A 21,469-nucleotide genomic window follows, 5' to 3' on the forward strand; every position below is an offset into this window, starting at 1 on the left:
ATCAATTTCCTTCAAAACAAACAAGCCTTCTTTCTTAGAAGTCAGTATGCGAAGGGATCTAGAATTTATTGGCAAATATCATCCAAAGTATTGAATCAGTGCGAACTCTAAAGGAAAAAAAAAGCTGAAATAAAGGTAATCAAGTTAGACTCCGATAATCAAACAATCAACTCACACAAATATCTTGAACAGGAAGAAGATTCTGCATAACCGGACTAACATTTAAATGCCATTTAGAAACATAGAAATTTGCACACAACCAGCTGTGAGAAAGCTCAGAAGCTTGAAAGGCATGGAACAAAAAACCAAATGTAAAATCTTCATATCCCTTCATGTCATGATACAGGGGAAAAAACAAACAACCCCCAGAGGAACCTCATTTCTAAGTTTCTAACCTATGTATCCACACAGAAAATTAACTCAACAGTAATTGGGAAAGGGTAGGAGGGAAAGAAAAAAAAAAGTCTCATCAATATACCAAGCCGAAAAAGATTAATAATTTATAAAAAAATAAAAATAAATAAAAAGCTAATGTCCAATTTTTTGATGAGCTGTTGTAAGTCTTGTAACGAGCACAACCTTCATTTTCTAGTTTGAACTCCTCGTGGCTTGCTTTTAACCTCAGACTCCTGGATCCCCAAAAAAAAAAAAAAAAAAAGTAGCACTTTTCACCAGGGTGTTCCGAAGGATAGACAAGCAGTTTATAAAACAAATTATATACACTTTAAAACATACAGAATTACAGATGAATATACCTGTGGCAGATGCAGGAAAATGTTGGTCTTTGCTGTTGCTGGATTGTGATTTTCTGCACCCTTACTCCAGTCATAGCACACCTTCAGATAAAATAATAATGATAAAGAAATTCAGCTCCAACTTCCAACTTAAATAAAACAATAAAAGGAACAAAAACTATTGTATTCCCTTAGCCAATTTACAATAATATGTGCTTTTGGCAAACAGGTTTCAGGCCAAAAGTGTCCATTATTCAGTTGAAAGAACTATAATAATCTCCATGAAAGTTTGGAGCCCAGACATTGACCCTATCAGCTAGATCTGATTCAACCAGATCTCTTCCGTACCACAAACGTTATCCCAGGACTTGAAAGGGTTCTCAAACATATCAATCTAAATGCTAGCTGAATAGACCACTCCAAGCAACTCATATTCTAAAAGCCATTATTTTATTTACCATCCTCTCAGAAAACATATCCAGTTTAAGAGAGAGGGCGGTATGGCCAAAACATGGTATACTTGAAATTTTAGTCAAGAATTAACTAAAAAACAAAGAGTTGACATCGGTTGGTATGGATTGGCAAAATGTGCATATTACGTGCAATGTGATTACAATGCACCAAATATATTCATCAAGATGAGCTGCGTGATTCAATGAATATAATTATTATTATTATTAAAAAAAATTAATATAGTTATTGTTAAGTTGCTGATTGTCCCAAAAGTTTAAACTATTGGAATATAGTAAATTTAATCATTTACCCACACAACTCTAACACTCCCCCTCACGTGTGAGCCGAAATTACCTTTTAATAAGTGAGGCCCAACATATGAGAATTTAAATGGGAGGTTGAGTAGAGAAGACAGGAATCAAAGTCATGATCGAACTCAAGATCTCATACTTTGCTCTGATATCATGTTAAATTACCGATTGTTCTAAAAACTTAAGCTATTGAGATATAGTAAATTTAAATTATTTAATCATTTAACTATATACTTCTAACACTCTCCCCTTAAGTGTGGGGCGAAACTACATTTTAATAGGTGAGGCCCAACAAGTAAGAATTTAAATGAGAGGTAGAGTGAAGATAGGGATCGAACTCAAGACCTCCCGCTCTGATACTATGTTAAATTACCGACTATCCCAAAAACTTAAACTATTAGAAAATGGTAAATTTAATCATTTACCCACATAATTCTAATTGTTATTATTATTATTTCCAACACAGAATCTTTCATTAATTTCAAAGATACCTACAACATGATAACGGAAGCCCAACTTATACATCTTGTAAATATTGGATATACCCTTTTATCATATTTGTATGGAACAAAGTTTGGCTTCAAACATGTTTTGAGCTCTCTTTTCCAACTCATTACATGGCGATTTATAATAATATTCATGTAAATTATTTAAACAAGTCACATGACTCATTAACAACGTCACGTGACTAAAATTACACATGGTCCTGGTCTCTTCAATTGCCACATAGTAGGTTGGAAAAATATAGATCCAAACATGTTTGAGCCAAACTTTTTCCATTTGTATGTGAATGTTTCCAAAACAGAATGCTTTAAAGATATCTACAACATGATAATGGCAATGCTACTTATACATCCTGTAAATATTGGATAACCCCTTTTTCACATTTCTAAGAAAAGGTTTGTGTGTGTGTGCGCGCATGTGCATAAACTGTGCACATGTGCATGTGCATGTGCATGCACGCACATGCACACACGAGAGAGAGAGAGAGAGAGAGAGCTTCATGAAATTCACACATTATGTTGATAACATGTGACAATTAATGAGAGAGGGAGAGAGCGAATGTCTAGAAACTGAATCATTATTGATTATAAGAAAAATGAGACAAGGCATACCGCGTACGCAAATATTGAACCATCATTGTTGAAAGTACTGCAGGGTATGGGTTGACTGCACCTTGCCATGGCCTGAAAAAAAAAATCGTGTTGCAAAGATATACTTTAGCTATTTAAGTCCACAGCCATGGCCTGGAAAAAAAAAAGTTGTATTGGATTCCTTTCTCTTTGGCCTGATATTGTACATTAGATTCAGGATAATATTATATAGGTCAGCAAAAAATGTTTGTGTGATTTTGTGTGCACAACAAACAGACATTTTGCTTGTGAAACAATCATTGGCAAAAGCATCTGTATTCAGTTTAGAATTAAGAAGATAAAACCTTAACTTCATTGAAATGCAGTAAAACCATGAAAAAAGGTTCAAATTTGAATTGAGCTTATCTGAAGATACCTTGAGTCTCTGTTTACTGTCTTTGTCCCAGAAATTAAAAGCACCATCAGACCCTGAAGTTGCAAAAGTGTGATGCACCTGAAACAGAGGGTTGGCATATAAGAATTTAAGCAGGCAGCAGATCAACATAGAGATAGCACCAAACAGACATATATTTCCACTAAACTTGAGGAAATAGAGCTACATCTAGTGAAGATTCAAGTTGTCAGTAAAAGTACAAGCTATCAAATAAATAATTTGCAAGGAGATCAAATGGAAATACAGAATCTTACAGGATGAAAGTTTAGAGAGTTAACAGAGTATATCTCATTTCCGTCTCTATGGCATTTGAAAGTAAAGTTTTTAGCATGCTGTGATTCATCAAGGTGGTGTACACCAACCCTTCCCTCTATCGAGCCAACCTAGACACAAAACAACACAGATTCAATTATCCTGAGAATCCAATATAGTCCAAACCAGAATAATACTGGGAAAATCTAATCAAAGTAGTTGACCAATAAAAATAAATGTGGTAAAAAACTGTGAGGTGCAACAAGACATTAAATTAAGAAATATGATACCAGTAAGCACATTTGCACGTATTCAGAACACAAAAGAAAATTTTTTACAACAGAAAGCAAGAGATTAATAAGACATTTTTGTGAATGTGTAAAGATGACAAAGCCAAACTTGGCCAAATAAAGGGGCACTTTTGAAATCTGGGATACAGTACTAGCAAAAAGATCATGTCAACCAGAAAATTGAATCATTTAATGAGTGATTTAGATGTTATAACAATTTTCAAATGTTACTATAGGTGCATAAAATACTTTGAATGCTCAGAATGAACTACTTTTGACCAAAAGTAGATCTTTAATTTAACATTAACTTCTCAGGAAAATAGCTAATAGGTTTATATTGAGCAAGCATTTTCTACTACGTAAACTCTAAATTAATACCATTCTATTATTATTACTGGGTAGCTTGAAGGACCATCAATGTCAAGTTTCAAACCTAAATCATCATATTGTCTATTGTTAACAACTCTCAAAATCAGTCACTGTATTAATTATTGATCCAATAGTCTAAAAAAATTCTGCGGTACTGCCTTCTCCCAAATCTACTTTTCTTTTCTTCTGATAGTTATAGAGATCACAATCCAATGTGTCCCAGTTTTTGGTGACCTGTCCACACCAATCACAACATCAGACCACACTTACTTTAATGATCCTCCTTGTCCATGAAACCGCACTCTAAACACAATTCAGTTATGCACTCAGATAATCAGTCCACGCCTCAATTTCAGCTCTAGTTGCCCAAAACTCTGACAAAAGAATCCCAAAACCAAAACACTCATTTCCAGACACCTCAGTCTTTCCACCACACCCTCAGTATTAGTGCACTCAACCAATAAAAAGCCTAGAAGCATGAAACACCTCTTGGAGATATCTGGATTGGACAAGCAAACCACACCAAGACAATCTTTCTAGAAAAAATTGGAACAAAAATTGGTGAGTTGGACATTGGAATCAGTGGAGAGTTAAGGATCACAACGGTAGTCATGGGGGATTTGAGTGCATTGGGGTAGTGGAGAGAGGAGTAGTTGAATAGGGTAGTGGTGAGGCTTGAAGGGACATGATATTAGTAGTGTTGGTAAAAAGCACAAGGCGCACTTAAGGGAAAAGGCCTCCTAGAGCCTAGGCTCAAGGCACAAAGCGCAAGCATGCGCCTTATAGAAGTGAAGCATACATTTTTAAAAATATAATGTAATAAATTTGAAAATAATTATTAATGGGCATACAAAAATAAAGTGATCAAATAAACATATAAATTGAAATATAACATTTTATATAATTCATACAACATTTTACATCATTCTCTTTATCACTTATTCACTCAATGAGTATTAGTCAATACTCCCTCCGTCCCACTTTGTTTGTCCTGTTTGAAAAATCAAACTTTTTAAGGGAACATCATTTATTATCTTGTCTACCTCTTAAAAATGCATAAGTTTCCAAAACTACCCTTAAATAAATTTATCAAAAAATTGAATTAGTAAATTAATAGGGGTATAATAGAAATATTAGTAAATTAATGACTTTTATTTTTAGAAACAGGACAATATTTTGGGACATACCAAAATGGAATAGAGGACAAACAAAGTGGAACGGAGGGAGTATAAGTCTAAGTGCATAGTTCATTATATGTTTAACATCAACTACTAAAATAACTAAACAATTAGTATCACAAATAAATTAGATCATTTTTTTAATGAATGAACATGAAGTTTCCAGACATACTGAATAAATAAATAAAAGTTTCCAGACATAGGAGTTTTGGTACCAAGTAGATTATTCAACAGAATATACGTAGAGGTGGAGGGGAGTGGGCTTAAGTGTATAGTAGTTTACCATAAATCACTGGTTTATTTCAATAGTATAGTGATCAGCTGGCTGCAATTCATTTTTGGTTCATTTTTTATAATAATAATAATAAATAAATAGTAATAAATAATGATAAATAAATAAATAAACATTTTAAAAAGTTCAAAAAAGCATGCTTTGAGTTTATTGATAAAGCTCCAAAAGCCAAGCTTTAGGTGCACTTCTTCAAATGTGCCCAACTTTAGAGGCGAAAAGCACTGGGACTTTGGCGTTTCATTTTTTTTTTTAATATACGCAAAATGGAAATTAGAATATTGATGCCTAGGAACGAACTAGGGATGTTTCACACTTAAAAGTGCGCTTTTACCAACACTAGATATTAAATTGTGGTTCCAGTGTAGCTTCTAAACCACTGGAGCAGTTGGATTTGGTGGCAAAAGGGAATGGGGGAGAGAGAGAGGGAAGCATTTTCAATTTTAAAAAATAAAAAGAGAAATTTTCTTTGCTTTAGGGTAATTGAAATAAAAAAGAGCACATAACTTTAATTGGAAGAAACCACAAAAAGATAAACAAAAGGATGAATTAAGTACGTGGTCAAGTTGCATGTCCTGAGCTTTGTGGTATGGAGGGTGCACAAGGATTGGGATATAGGTTTTGATCCTAGTTTAAGGTTCTATGTTTTTCATCCCACCGGATGATGTTTGTTAAAAAAATTTCCTTGAAAAGCACCCTTATCCATTTGACAGGGTCATGGCCTCAATTTTCATTTTTACCCTTTCTGATAATTTGATAATTGGGGGAGGGGGATTTGAACCTGAATGTCTCCATTGGTAACACTAGGAGATGCTAACTAGTAGAGCTACAATTCTTGGCAATTTTTATTTTCACCCTTCCATTATTAAATTTGCTAGAATTTCCATGATCTTAAACACATCTAAAGAATTCCAATTGAAAAGTCATCCAACTCAAAATTTCCATCTAAATGCTCTCAGTTTGTGGTTACTTTTTAGCTAGGACCTTGTACATGGCTGTGCGACCTCTTTAGCTAAAATAGACTGAGACTCAGTGGTATGGCCTCAGTTTGTGGTGGTTAATTTTGGTAAGGACTTTGTATGTGGTTCTGACACCTCTTCAGCTGAAAGTTTTACAACTCGTTGATATTGTGTAAGATTTTTTGTTGCTTGATTTGATATACAATTTCATAAATAATGGATTTCCATTTTCACTTCTAATTTTCAGGTCTTGTGATGCTACATCTTTGGATCCTCATTCCAAGATATTCTGTCAGCTGATCTGACAAGTTTCAGGAAGATAACCTTTTCGATGTTTGCAGCACTTCATAGAGACACTAAATATAAGATAAACCAGATGAAAAATTCTCTAAATGCTCAGATATTAATTTTGCACTAAAAAAAGACAAGACATGACACATCTATTTATAACTCTCGTATAATTTGTAGCAAAATCTCTTTCACAACATGTAACATATTTAAGTCTCCAAGGTTACCAAGGGGCAGTCAAGCAACTAAAGCATGATCACAACATGTAGTATATTTAAGTCTCCATGGTTACCAAGGAACAGTTAAACAAGCCATGATCAAGCACACGGTGAAGACAGCACCAACACACTTTTCATGCAAGTGAACAATTAGAATAAAATCCACTACCTTGAGGGGAAAAACATACCCCTGGCACAGAAAGGTACCAGATCACAGACTGCATATGAGGAAGAAAAGATTGTGTATTCAATAGATTACAAGACAACATAGGCAATCCCAGAAAATTCTCCAGCTCCTACCCTAGATAAGACCCTTATTGAACCACAAACAATCAGCCTCAGTCCCCTAACCTATCAATGTCTAAATTCAAACTCCACTCAGAAAATATGCTCTATCAACTATTTGTGCATCTATATAGAGCATACTAAGAACAAAGTTTTCATTTTTCAACAAATACATTACACTGTGCATATTGGGAAAGTAGAGAACATCCAACAATACAGAATTATCAAAATAAGGGAGTAGAAGACTGAAATGTCAAAAGTCAACCATTAAGAAAAGGTAATAATAATCATAAATAGACAATTTAAACTTAATGTAATTACAAGCAGTTGCATACCAAGAAACCTTGCTGATCTGGAAAGGCAGCAACACATCTTGTCTGGTACTTTAGAGGTGAAGTGATTCTCTTGAACTCAGTCTGTTGGCATTTGGACCCATGATTAGACTTGAAAATTGAAAGCAAAATAAAGGGAACATAAGACAATGAGCACTCTCAATGACTCAAACACAATTTACATTTTAAATTTCACGGAATCTCAACCATTTGCTCATTATTATGTATGTTAGAATTGTGTGGTTAAATGATTAAATTTACCATATTCCAATAGTTTAAGCTTTTGAGACAATCGATAATTTAACATAATATCAGAGCAAGAGGTCCTGAGATCGATCCCTGTCTCCTCCACTTTACCTCTCATTTAAAATCCCACGTGTTGGGCCTCACCTATTAAAAAGTAGTTAATTTACCATATCCCAATAACTTAAGCTCTTGGGACAAACGGTAATTTAACAATGTACATATATACTTTCTAATAACAATACAAGTAGAAAACAAGGATGTCTATAAATCCCATGAAGAGGCATTACAAGGCCATTGTAAAATTCAACTCCTTTTATACTGAGGCTCAAAGTTCTTCATATGCTTATTGAAACAACAAAGAAGTTACTCAACTCGTATCACCATGATGCAAACCACAAAATACTATGTAGTTTAGTTTCTGGTATAAAGAGACAGTAAACCAATAGAAACGAGAAATGGCAAAGAAACCTATTCCATTCCTAAAAGGGACACGCATAAGGGGAGAAGAAGAAGAAAAAAACAAAAAAAACTGGTCATGCCCAATTCACAAAGCTTCCAAATATTTATCAAAGATGTAAGCCAATACCAGGTATATAAGTTTATGTCAACAAAATATACATATTTCCAAAATCACACTTGTGCAATGATTAGATGATAAAGCCACCCATTTGTTGAACCATAAAAGCAAACAAAGGAACATGCCAACCAAAATAATGTATCATATTTTGTCTGTGGGACTCACAAGAATCCTTAGCAACAAGAAATGATGAAGCACTTGTGAGTCGTGCTGCTAGCATCCGCAAATAATATGCAAGGAGTCATGGTCGTAAGATTAAAATTCCGCATCCAACTTCTGGAGGTTATGAAAAAAACAATGCTCTAGCCTTCTAGGGTGTTGATACAAAAAGGTCTCTATACTGCATAGAAACCATTTCTCTTGCTCTAGCACTTGTGAGCATCTCTCTTAGTAGCTACAGACCACTTGGGTTTTCCCTGTGTTTTCAACCCAAAATTTTCTTTTTTCACAGCAGTCTAAGGAATGCAGTAAAAGCTAAAGAAAGTACTGAATAATGACTATCAACAGTGCCTTAAATTTATTCAGAAAAATAAATAAATGAAGTAGTCAATCGCAAAAAAAGGTTTTGCTAACAATAGCAAAAAGTAATGTCACATACAGTGAATCGATTAGCAGCTGATCATTTTTTAATAATAACAAGTTGGAAATACAAATTTGAAGCCAGGACCCTCCACCCTATCATGTTTTCTATCAAGTCCAAACACATGCACACAGAATCAATTATTCATTGGGAGAATGGGGTGTGGAGAAGAATCAATGATTCATTGGAACAATTAAAAGCAATAGCAAATTGGATTTTAAGGGTCAAAAAAGACCAAAAATAAGACTATCCAATCAGCTAAAGCTAGAAGTTGATATAATGATATCCCCTAATACTGTGCAGATACCCTTACATGATCACATTGTAGAAGCCTAAATCTACATATCAAAAGTAGACAAAAAAGGTTCTCAAACTTGATCAAACTATAAGTGCAAAACGTTACTGCCAGACTTACAAAATGTTGTTTTGTAATAATGAAGCATCTGATTGTCAAAGAAAGATGCAAGAAAATCATTATTGGCTCATTTCATTAGATGAGAATGTTACCTGAGGGTTCTGCAAGTTGAAAACTATCAGATTGCGATCTGCAGTGCCAACAACCATCAGGGGATGCCGCACTGTAAAAGAATAACAGCGGTCAGGGAGTTGTTGAGTATGCACTGGATTTGACTGCCTTGTATCCCAGTACCTAATAATTGGAAGGAAACCAACAGAACAATTAGCAGTCAAGGGCACAAAAGCATCAAGTTGCAACGATAATAGATCAAGAGCATGCAAAACTATATATAGTGAAAAAGAAACCATATGTTGGATAATTATGTCATAACTAGTGAGTTCCAAAATATGTTCAAATATATAGAATAAAATATTGCATAATTAGCAAACAAAATCAATAAAAACCACACCTATATCACCCAAAACAAAAGAAAACATTGTACTTTGGAATGTGTTTGTCCACAATGTAACAGAAAACTGATGAAGAAAAGATGATCTTTTACACATTACCCTACAGTGATATGTAATAAAGCAAGGGGAAAAGGAAACTGACATCCATCTTCCTGCTATACTGAATCAAATCATTCTTAGTTGTTACTTCTCAAAAGATCTTCTCATAAATTAAATAGGTAACCACAAAAATTTTCTTTCCTTTGAGTAGCCATTGATTATTCATACTAAAGTACATAAAAAAGGAGCACAATTCCAAGGTTCCTACTTAGAAGCGACCATTAGGTTTAAATATGAGCCAACCATGGAAATTAGTTAAATAACCACCATATGATCATTCTTCTAGTAAATGGCCATGATTTTTTATTGCACAATTTTATCTAAAGCAACATAAATAAGGGGCACTTAGTGTAAAAGTATGATGGCTTATAAAATAAAGTAAACTCATCAAAGCAAAACGTAAGCATTAAACCCAAAATTAAACAAAATTGCCTAATAAATATATCTCGGGGAATGTAAATGCAAAGAGGAATTGATATTTTACTTCAGGGTCTTGTCCCAGCTTCCTGTGACTAAGAGGTTCATCTCTGGAATCCACGCAATTTCCTTAATGGGTTCATCATGCATGGCCACCGTCACTGGTTGATTACCAGACAAAGGCCACATTTTCGCTTGCTTATCACAGCCCCCAGAAAAGACGGTTGTTCCATCATCCTTCCAAGCCGAGCACAACACCTTAAGGAGAAAATATCAAAGCAAATAATTATTGCCATTTAGGATTCCGAAACAGAACAAGAAGCTAATAGTATATGTTAGTCTTACCGGTTGGTCGTGAGCTATTGAGGCCTTGGGTGTACTGCCTAAAGAAGCCCCATTTTGCATTATCTCCCAACATCTTACCTAAAAAATCACAACCATCAGAATCGAATAAAGGATTAAAGAGGCGAAACATTGGCAACATGACAATGATGTTAACAAATTAACCAACCGAACAAACCTGGTTATCCCAGGACGTAGCAACCAGGTAATTGGCCTTGGGACTAAAACAAAGGCTTGAAACTGAATCACTAGGAGGTTGAGCCACCTATATTTGAAAATACAGAAGCAGTTAAGCTCAATGGTTAAGAATATTACCAGCCTAACAGAATCGGAAACAAATACATTTAAATTAAGAATTTACGAAGCACAACAAGAGTAATAGTTGTATAATTCAACCAGTCAGATATATTTTATATGTTCAGCCAACACAAACAAACTAATCTGACTACAAATTTTTCACTTCATAATAACATAAAGGCTTTAAATTCACAAAAAATGATCCAAAACCTAAGGCTCAGAACGCTTCATAAAACGCTGTAATAGTCCCAAACGTCACTGAATTTTGCATAATCAAAAATTCAATTTAAAAACAGTGCATTAATCAATTCACAGATTAATATTATATATATATATATATATATTGATTTTTTCACTACAAGAATCATTTAAAAGATGTTAACTTCCAAATTTGTCTATGAAAATAAATTCATACACAATTAAAGTTAAACAAACTAGCAATTAAGCACAAGATTTCAAATTTTAATTATTAAAAAAAAAAAGAGAAAAAATAAAAAACTAAAACTTGGAATAATCAAAAATACATACCTCAAAGGATTTATTCGGATTTGTATTCGTGGTCGCAGCGGCTCCAAACGCAGCCATTTAAAATTACTACAAAATCAAAATCAAAATTTAGAATCGGAATTATTAGTTAAAGGACAAAATAGAAATTGAAAAATATGGATAAAAATCAAAATGTATCAGAGCGAGATACCTCAAGAGACTACGAGAGAGAGAGAGTGAGAACTCTTTCAAAATTAGAGGGAAACAAAATTGAAACGACTGGTGACTTCAAGAGAGAGAGAGAGAGAGAGAGAAAGAGTATTTATATTTAGGCAAAATTTCAGTTTAATCCCTATATTTTAGGAGTGGTAACAAATTAAACCCTCAATTTTAAAAAAAATAAAAAATCAAACACTAAAGCTTCAAATTGTGCAACAAAGGACTGAAGTGACATATTTATTAATTAATTAGTTCAATATCAATAGAGTTGGGGGCTTGGGGTTGGGGGCCTTTCAGTCTCAGTCTCAGTGCGATGACAAGTCACTTCTTGCGGGATCGAGTTCGGAATTAATAGTCTCTTTCTTTCAAAAATATTTCGCAAAACCAAAACCAACAGTGGTTAATTTCAAAACTGAGCAAAAAATCAACCCCAAGTCTTACCGGTGGGCGGCGGCGTTGATATCTCTCCTTTTCTGTCTCTTTCCAGTAGTGACCGTGGACAAATTTGTTCGGGGTTTAATTTGATATAGGTTTTTTTTATATATATAAACTTCTTCAATTTTATTCAACCAGAAAAAGCTAAACCCTAGGGAGATTATCCTTAGAAAAACTAAACCCTAATTTGATATAGGGTTTAAGGTGAGTTAGAATTCTCTTTTTATTTTATTTTTTTATATAAAATAAGAATAATACTAAAGATACAAACTATTTTACAAAAAATTTTACAAACTGCTGATGTGGTGAATGATTATTAGTAAATGAAAATGTGATATTAATGGTAGGTCTAGATGAAAACCATTAAGATGTTGGCTACATTAGCATTTTGTAAAATAGTTTGTGCATATAGCATTACTCATAAATATTAATGGAGTGTAGACTTGCTGATCTTTGTAATTAGCCATGTGCGTGGTAGCTATATTATGTAACTCGTGCTTACGCATAGGAATAATAAATTATAGTAGTATTATTGATGTTAGTTTGGGCTATTAAACATATATGACATAGTTCAATCAGGACATTTAAAAGTACTAAAATTGTTTTTATTTGCAATTTTCATAATATTGGTTATGTCAAGTTTATCATTACATTGCTATTACGTGTATAATTTTGAAAATTACTATTGAATACTGCATATACAATGTCAATTCACAATTATTGTCTGTGAAATTCTATTAAATATAACACAAAATAATATAATAAATAGGTCACATAGTCTCCTAAATTGAATGTGAATAGGTGCATGGGAATGTTCAGCTCAATTATAATTTGTTATGTTCAATATCTTCGCATACAAAATATATGAATAAAAATAGTATAAAAAATATGCTCATTAGTTCAAAAAAAAAAATAACAACAAAAATATAAATTATTTAATTTATATGGAAAGTATATTATCTAGTTAGTAATGAACCGTACATAGCCATGGTATATTATATAAATGACTTATATTTTTTTTTTTTTTTGGAGAGAATTTCAATTTATGACGTTTACTCCTGATGATAGAAATTTATTATTAGACCAAGATATCAATTGGTTTTTGGTGTAGCCGGGAATTGAACCCTAGATCTCTTGTTCGACCATCAGAGACTTTATCAGTTAAGCTAACTGGAACCCACAAATGACTTATATATTTGAATTGTTTTTAGTTATACAAAAAAAAAAAGGCTTATAAATATAAATCATTCAAACTTTCTCTTCCTCTAATTTTATATATATAGTTAAATATATGATTAGGTTTTTTATGGTTTATTTATATTGGATTCTTCATTTTCTATACTAAATTAACTCATTTGGCACAAAAATTAAAAAACGTAGATCAGATGGGACACGTGGCACAAAATTAAATTCTAATTGAAATCTAATTTTTACACTGAATTAACTCACTTGGCACAAAAATTTAAAATTTTAGATTAGATGGGACACATGGCCAAAATTAGACTATAATTGAATTCCAATTTGAAATCTAATTGAATTTTCTCTCAACTTTACCTATTAATATATCTATATATAAAATAATAGGTGAAACAGAGAGAGTGTGAAATTGAATTCCAAATTAGAACTCTAATTTTGTGCCATGTGTCTAGAATCTGAAATTGAAGTTGAATTTTGCATCATGTGGCTAAATGTATGTGGGATCATTCTCATTACAACCACTTCTATGTATCGGGTCAAGTGGGTTACTGTGCTAATTAAGTTTTTTCTTGATTTTGTAGTCATACATGAAAACCAAAGAGATTAATATCGGTGATAAGAACTTGGTTTGGGTACATTGCATAATTTCCAAAAAGATAGCAAAGCTAGAGTTTGCATCTTTGTTATAAATTGTTTACAAAGTTTGCATCTTTACATTTGCAATGAGTTTCGGATTAAAGTGCTTTCTTCTTGGTTTTGACATTGAGTTTTGTTTACTATTTACTTACAAAGTTTGCATCTTTACATTGTTATAAATTGCTAATATGTGATTAGATGCACATTATGCCTAAAATTCACTATCCTTATATTTGGCTTTTTGTTCAGGTTGGACACCTATAACAATGAAGAAAGCACTGCTGTGGACCGATGGATGATACTTTTTGTAGGCTGCAAAGGAACTTAGTGATCAATGGAATCTCACGCGAATTGGAGAGGACCCGACTGTAGATGTCTGGATGGCAGATGTGAGTCACTATGTTTTTAAAATGTTCAGTGAAGGTAAAGATTATGAACAATGTAAATTTTCCGGAGAGAGATTTATTATTCTATATTTACGCAAGTTTGGTCGTCTTCTTGGAGTGGATCACTCCACCCTGTCTTTCTACTGGAATTTTTTATTTAGATTGTTGCAATTTAATTCGAAATTTTATTTGAATTTTCCTATTGTTGTTACTATCATATATTATCATTCCAATTTTTCATTCCAATTTTACTATACACGTGTACAATCTAATTATTTTTAATTTTGTTATCATGTGCAGAAGCCAATGAAATGAAATTAATAACACATTAAACACTCATGCTTTGGGAATCGATAGTACCAATCTAAATCCATTGGACCTGTTTCGTGATAATACAACTATGAATGATGTATAAAAACATGCACAAACCCATCTCTCTATAAAAAGATATTGGAGAGAATTTCTTTTATCAGTCATGGAACTTCAGAGGTTTTTTTTTCCACACAAACGCCCATCATGTTACAAAATGACCCATCGTAAAACTACAAAATGAGTACAACTCTGAGGATTTTTTCTTTTTTTAATTTTAAATTTTTTAAGCTGCGAAAATTTCAATCATCAATAGAGATTGAAGATTCAAAAGCGTGAATAGATCTTTTGGATAAACATTGTCACCAAGGTTCATCTTTCTGTGTAAAATCTATATACTACTAAGTTTTGTTAATGAAATTTTCTGGTTAATAATATGAATTTAGACTTAACTAAGCCTTTTAAACATGAATAAACTCATGATTAATAATATATTCATTCATGTGCAGTAGCACGGGACTACATACTGGTATTAGTATATAACCGATGCAAACGCATGGATGCATTTAAAATTAAACACAATTTTTTATTATAAAATATAAACAATTAGTTAAATTATTAAAAAAATAACATGTAACACATGCATAAATATGGATACATTTAAAATTAAACACAAATTTTATCATAAAAATATAATTAATTAGTCAAATTATAATTTTTTTTAAAAGTAAATGTAATTAGTCATGTATTAAAATTCTTATCTAGATTTAATACTACCAATGATCATTTTTTTTCTTCTAATTTTTAATAAGATAGAGGATGTGGTGATCTTTGTTGTGAGGTGATTTTTATTGAATATATGTGATTGGTTTTTTTTTTAATGGGTTTGGCTTATATCCAATACTTTTTTAACGGGACATGTCTTTTTGTTTTAAATATACAATGACAAGTGATAGTGAGTTTTAATCTCCACATTTTATTTAGTTAATGGATAATGTGACAATTTTTCATTAAAATAAAAGGAGATTCCAATTAAAAAAGTACTTGAGGTAAGCCAAACCCTTTTTTAATTAATTTTTCAGTTCATTAATATTAAATTCTTATTTTGGACTCATTAATTCACTTGACACAAAAATTAAAAAATTGAAGTGGACACATAACACAAACTTAAATGGATAATTATGAAGTGGTCCCCTGCGCATAGGGGGCAACACACACACATATAGATGTGCTTAATAGTTTTTTAGTTAGGATATTAGAGTTAGTTAAGGCCAGCATATGCTTATGAAGTGTATAATTAAGGAACTAATGGATTGTAAAGAATGTCAATAAAAATTCAGTTGTTCTTACTCCTATCTTTCTCTTTAGTTGCCCTATAAGTTAGCCCCTCGTAGTAAATAATGTGAGGCTCTCACATCATTGCTTAATTAGTTGCCCTATAAGTTAGCCCCTCCTTCGTATGGTTTGTTAAAATTATAATTTCCTTAAATTTCACTAATATCATAAATATAAATATGGAAAAAAATAACTTTCTCACAAATATCAATCTATATATAAAATAATAGGTGAAGCAGAGAGAGTGTAAAATTGAATTCCAAATTAGAACTCTAATTTTGTGCCATGTGTCTAGAATCTGAAATTGAAGTTGAATTTTGCATCATGTGGTTAAATGTATGTGGGCTCATTCTCATTAAAACCACTTCTATGTATCGGGTCAAATGAGTTACTGTGCTAATTAAGTTTTTTCTTGATTTTGTAGTCAAACGTAAAAACCAAAGATATTAATATCGGTGATAAGAACTTGGTTTGGGTACATTGCATAATTTCCAAAAAGATAGCAAAGCCAGAGTTTGCATATTTGTTATAAATTGCTTACAAAGTTTGGATCTTTACATTTGCACTGAGTTTCGGATTAAAGTGCTTTCTTCTTAGTTCTAACACTGAGTTTTGTTTACTATTCACTTACAAAGTTTGCATCTTTACATTTGTTATAAATTTCTAATATGTGATTAGATGCACATTATGCCTAAAATTCACTATCCTTATATTTGGCTTTTTGTTCAGGTTGGGCACCTATAACAATGAAGAAAGCACTGATGTGAACCGATGGATGATACTTTTTGCAGGCTGCAAAGGAACTTAGTGATCAATGGAATCTCATGCGAATTGGAGAGGACCCGGTTATAGATGTCTGGATAGTAGATGTGAGTCACTATGTTTTTAAAATGTTTAGTGAAGGTAAAGGTTATGAACAATGTAAATTTTTCGAAGAGAGATTTATTATTCTATATTTACGCAAGTTTGGTCGCCTTCTTGGAGTGGATCACTCCACCCTGTCTTTCTATTGGAATTTTTTATTCAGATTGTTACAATTTAATTCGAAATTTTATTTGAATTTTCCTATTGTTGTTACTATCATATATTATCATTCTAATTGTTCAATTAGAATCTGAAATTGGAGTCCAATTTTACTATACACGTGTACAATCTAATTATTTTTAATTTTGCTGTCATGTGCAGAAGCCAATGAGATGAAATTAATAACACATTAAACACTCATGCTTTGGGAATCGGTAGTACCAATCTAAATCCATTGGACTTGCTTCGTGATAATACAACTATGAAGGATGTATAAAAACATGCACAAACCCATCTCTCTATAAAAAGAGATTAGAGAGAATTTCTTTTATCAGCCATGGAACTTCAGAGGTTTTTTCTTCACACAAATGCCCATCATGTTACAAAATGACCCATCGTAAAACTACAAAATGAGTACAACTCTGAGAGTTTTTTTTTTTTTAATTTTAAATTTTTTAAGTTGCGAAAATTTCAATCACCAATAGAGATTGAAGATTCAAAAGCGTGAATGGATCCTTTGGATAAACATTGTCACCAAGGTTCATATTTCTGTGTAAAATATATATACTGCTAAATTTTGTTAATGAAATTTTCTGGTTAATAATATGAATTTAGACTTAACTGAGCCTTTTAAACATGAATAAACTCATGATTAATAATATATCTATTTCCGTGCGGTAGCACGAGGCTACATACTAGTTTTAAGAATGAATGAATTTATTTTTTTATTTTTTTATTTTTTAGGAAAGCTAACTACAGAACCAATGGTAAAACATGAATAAATTGTGCTGCCTTTTTAATCAATAACATCAAAGCAACCAAAAAAAAAAAAAAAAGAACAAAGTTTGGCTACAAATTTGGTTGTAACCTAATGCAACAACTTCATTCAATATATTTTTATTAGATATGAATTTTGACAAATCCCCCATTGGATTACATTTTCCTCTTATGTCTTCCATACTTGAAAATTTTCTAAAAAATCAAAGATCAATAGTTATGTTATATTAATTAAAATTTTAAATTTCAACTTTTTGTAGTCTAAAATTATATATAAAAAATAATTTTATAAATTAAATAGTAAATAACATACGATTGGTGTGTATGTGTGTATTATAGTGGGAGTTGTAGCCTTATGGTATAACCAAGTTTGTAACCAAACTTTTTTCAAAGAATAATCTCTATCTTAAAATTTTACCTCCATATTTTGAAATCAATACTAAACCTCCAAAGTTATATTCATATGAAAATTTTAATACTTTTTAATCTAATAACATATTTGTATGTGTCAAACATGTGACTTAATAACCTAGAAAATACGACACATCCTATATAATTTTAGAATATTATTATACATATCCTCTCCTCTATACTCAAGATTTTAAAATTAGACTCATCAAAAATAAATAAATAAATAAAGATTTTAAAATTAGAAATCAAAAGAAAAAATTACATAGGACCACGATATAAGAAAGAAAAAGAAAGATAATTGGGTGAATTAATTTTGGTAGTAGATAAAAATTAAAAGCGGAGAAGAGAATATGAGAGAGAGCTTAACAATTTTAACTTGAAGCTAGCCATTGGGTTTTGGCTACCAAATCTTTAGGCGTTCTAATATATAATTTGGAGATGATCTTTAAAACAAAATAATAAACATTCTTCTTGACCCTTATGCTTTTTTACCCAATAATTTTCACACTCAAGTTGGCACTTTCTTGCAGCATGATATCCTGGGTAATTCCGAAAGGATGGGTTGTTCATGCAGTGTCGCAATTATTACTCCATGCAACACATTTTGCATATTCTTCTGGAGATATTTCTGGGGATTTTTTTTACTTCTCGAAAACAACTCCTACTATGCATTAAGAGAAGACAACATATATACATATTGTCAAATTTATAGAACTAAAATTCTTGCAAGTTGTGATGAGAAATTCAATTTGAAGCAAATAAAATAAATCATTTCGATCATGCTAAAATCTATGACTTCGAACAAAAGAAAATGCATGAATTCATTGTAATTTACGCAATGAAAAATACTATAAGGTACAAAATGTCCCAAACAAAACTATATTTAAAGGTAAAGTTGTTTAAAATGGTGACATTTGATAGAGGGAAACATGTTATAAGTTAAATGATTTTTTTTTTTTTAAGAAATGTCTCTAGGTGATCAATATTCCACTTTCAACAAAATTCATCTAAACTTGTAAAGGCTCAATCAAAATTCGAAAAAAAATGTTTAGAGCTATGATGAAGCAAGGAAAATTAGTGGACAAATTAAATATAACATTTAGAGCTCTACTATTATGATTTGTAGCAGTCAATTGATATGAGTTCCATGTAGCCTAATCCTCATTAGGTTTTTCCCTTCTAGGCTTTACAGAGAGCCAGACTTTTTCATCAATATATTTTAAGGAAGCCCTCGTATGCATCTTCCAATATGGATAGTTGGTGTCATTAAAATGAGGTGGAATTACAAGTGAATGTCCACGATTCATAGGCAACAAGGGTCAAGGATCACATAACAAATATTATCCAAATCCAAGTGTTCCTACTTGGATACCACTTTTTAGGTTAAAATTGAACCTGGTTAAATTAACTAATTATACAAGTTGATTAACTAATTTGTATTACGCACAACTATATTGCAAATTCTAAATGCAACATAAAGTAAATTTGGCAAAAGCAATGTGGTTATGATGGGAAAAATCCAAGGGAGTCAATACCGTACCAAAAGTTGTTTTGGTTTAGTGAAGGGAATGAAGTATTTTGATACTGGTCATTACTTATGTATCGTTTTGGAATTACCAATATGTATATAGGGTCGTTGGGTTCAAGTTACACCTAGTGTAACTCTAAACAATGTTACACCACCCAATAACTTGGTATTGATTTCATATTTTGAGAATCCTACCGTTGAATTTCATGTTCTTAACATGCATGCCAATCGGGTATAATTTACCATTCGATCCATAAACTCATCTTTTATGCATTATTTTAAACTACAAAAACTTGAATTTAAACAATTAATTGATGACATGACTATTGATCTTTGATCATCTTTAAATTTTGTAAGCATGAAGAATATACGAAGATAATGTAATCTAACGGTGAATTTGTCAAAATTTGCATCAAATTAAAAAATATTAAGTGGTGTAACATTACTTAAAGTTACATTAGCTTGTAATCTCATGCATATGTATGGATATACTTAAAGATATTCAATAAGATGCATAATATAATTCATATATATATATATATATAATTTAAATACTATTGATAGCAATTTTTATATTTTGTTAACTCTTTAAAAAAATTTGTAAGGATATTATTAGGTATAAATGTAAATTGTCCATTTTAAAAAAAAAAAATTGTGAAGCACTTTTTTTTTTATGATTTATTTATTCTAGACTCTTTTAGTTTTTGTACTTAATAACTCACTTGGATGAATATTTATGATGTGGTCCCACATTTGATTCTAAAATTAAGAAATAAAACTCTTTAAGAATAAATAATTTAGGACACATGACACAAAATTGGAACTCTAATTTGGAATTGTAATTTGAGTTTCTTTCAGTTTCACCTATTATTATATATATATAGATTAGATGTAACTTGAACCCAACCTCTATATATATATATATATATAGAGAGAGAGAGAGAGAGAGAGAGAGAGAGAGAGAGAGAGAGAGAGACAAACACACTACTATAATATTTTATTAGGCTTAAAACATATGTATTTTAAGATTTTTTAAAAAATACAAAGTTGTATAATATTATATACACCACCACTTTTAGTCAATAAATATTTATATTATTATTTTCTTTCTGATAAGATAAATATTTATATTATGATTAAGAGTAAAATATTCAAATTTCAAACAACCAACCTAACCAAACTAATACCACCTTCACGTGTCAAAGAATTGGTGATGCTAATTGATAATATTTGACACAAGAACGGAGTTAGGACTTGGAGTTAAGGGGGGCAAAAGTATAAACAAAAAAACAGCATCTTCTTTAGGAGAATATTCAAGCCATGACTTAAAGCGATCATATTTATACCAAGAACCTTGAAAGATTCAACCCTTTTTAGATTTTTAAAATTTTTTAAAACGAGGTTGATAAGGACCCAACTTAATGTAACGTCGCCGAATCTCATCTTGTTGATTAACGTGATAAGTATGTATTTGCCTACACCATTCGGGATCACGTTGTAATTGCAACGAACTCATATCAACCTTTTGAAATTTTGTTTGAGAATTTTCCTCACTAGGGATGTCGAAATTTTCCTCAACTGGTTTATCAAGATTTCCCCTAATTGTAACGTCGAGATTTTCCTCAATTGGGACATCAGTATTTTCCTCAATATTAGTGGTTGGTAATATTACAACACTAGTATTAGCTTCTAAATCATTTGAAACTTTTCTTTTGAAAAAATCAAATATAGTAATTGATTTTTTCATAATCTACAAATAAAATATAATTTGAAATTATCATATTATTATATGGTCAACAATCTATAATCAGTACACA

The 21,469-nt window shown here is 31.6% G+C and overlaps 1 protein-coding gene across 3 annotated transcripts; it reads right to left on the reverse strand.

The window, feature by feature from the left end:
- Positions 1–262: 262 nt before the first annotated feature.
- On the reverse strand, positions 263–12,153 carry LOC115988894 (protein RAE1-like). 3 transcript variants are annotated; one of them, XM_031112527.1, is made up of 12 exons: positions 12,057–12,153; positions 11,439–11,504; positions 10,792–10,878; positions 10,617–10,694; positions 10,339–10,529; positions 9,396–9,537; positions 7,489–7,596; positions 3,280–3,408; positions 3,008–3,085; positions 2,614–2,685; positions 756–836; positions 263–629 (listed from the first exon to the last, which is right to left on the reverse strand). In XM_031112527.1, exons 2-12 carry the CDS (start codon positions 11,493–11,495, stop codon positions 582–584), a joined length of 1,071 nt encoding a protein of 356 aa, XP_030968387.1. In that variant the 5' UTR covers positions 11,496–11,504; positions 12,057–12,153; the 3' UTR covers positions 263–581. The 3 variants fall into 3 exon arrangements, with proteins under 3 accessions (XP_030968387.1, XP_030968388.1, XP_030968386.1); XM_031112528.1 differs by lacking the exon at positions 12,057–12,153 and adding an exon at positions 11,608–11,713 and having other exon boundaries at positions 7,489–7,569; XM_031112526.1 differs by lacking the exon at positions 12,057–12,153 and adding an exon at positions 11,608–11,713.
- Between the last annotated feature and the right edge of the window lie 9,316 nt (positions 12,154–21,469).

This window comes from Quercus lobata, chromosome 5 (genome assembly GCF_001633185.2).
Source record: "Quercus lobata isolate SW786 chromosome 5, ValleyOak3.0 Primary Assembly, whole genome shotgun sequence".
Lineage (NCBI taxonomy): Eukaryota > Viridiplantae > Streptophyta > Magnoliopsida > Fagales > Fagaceae > Quercus > Quercus lobata.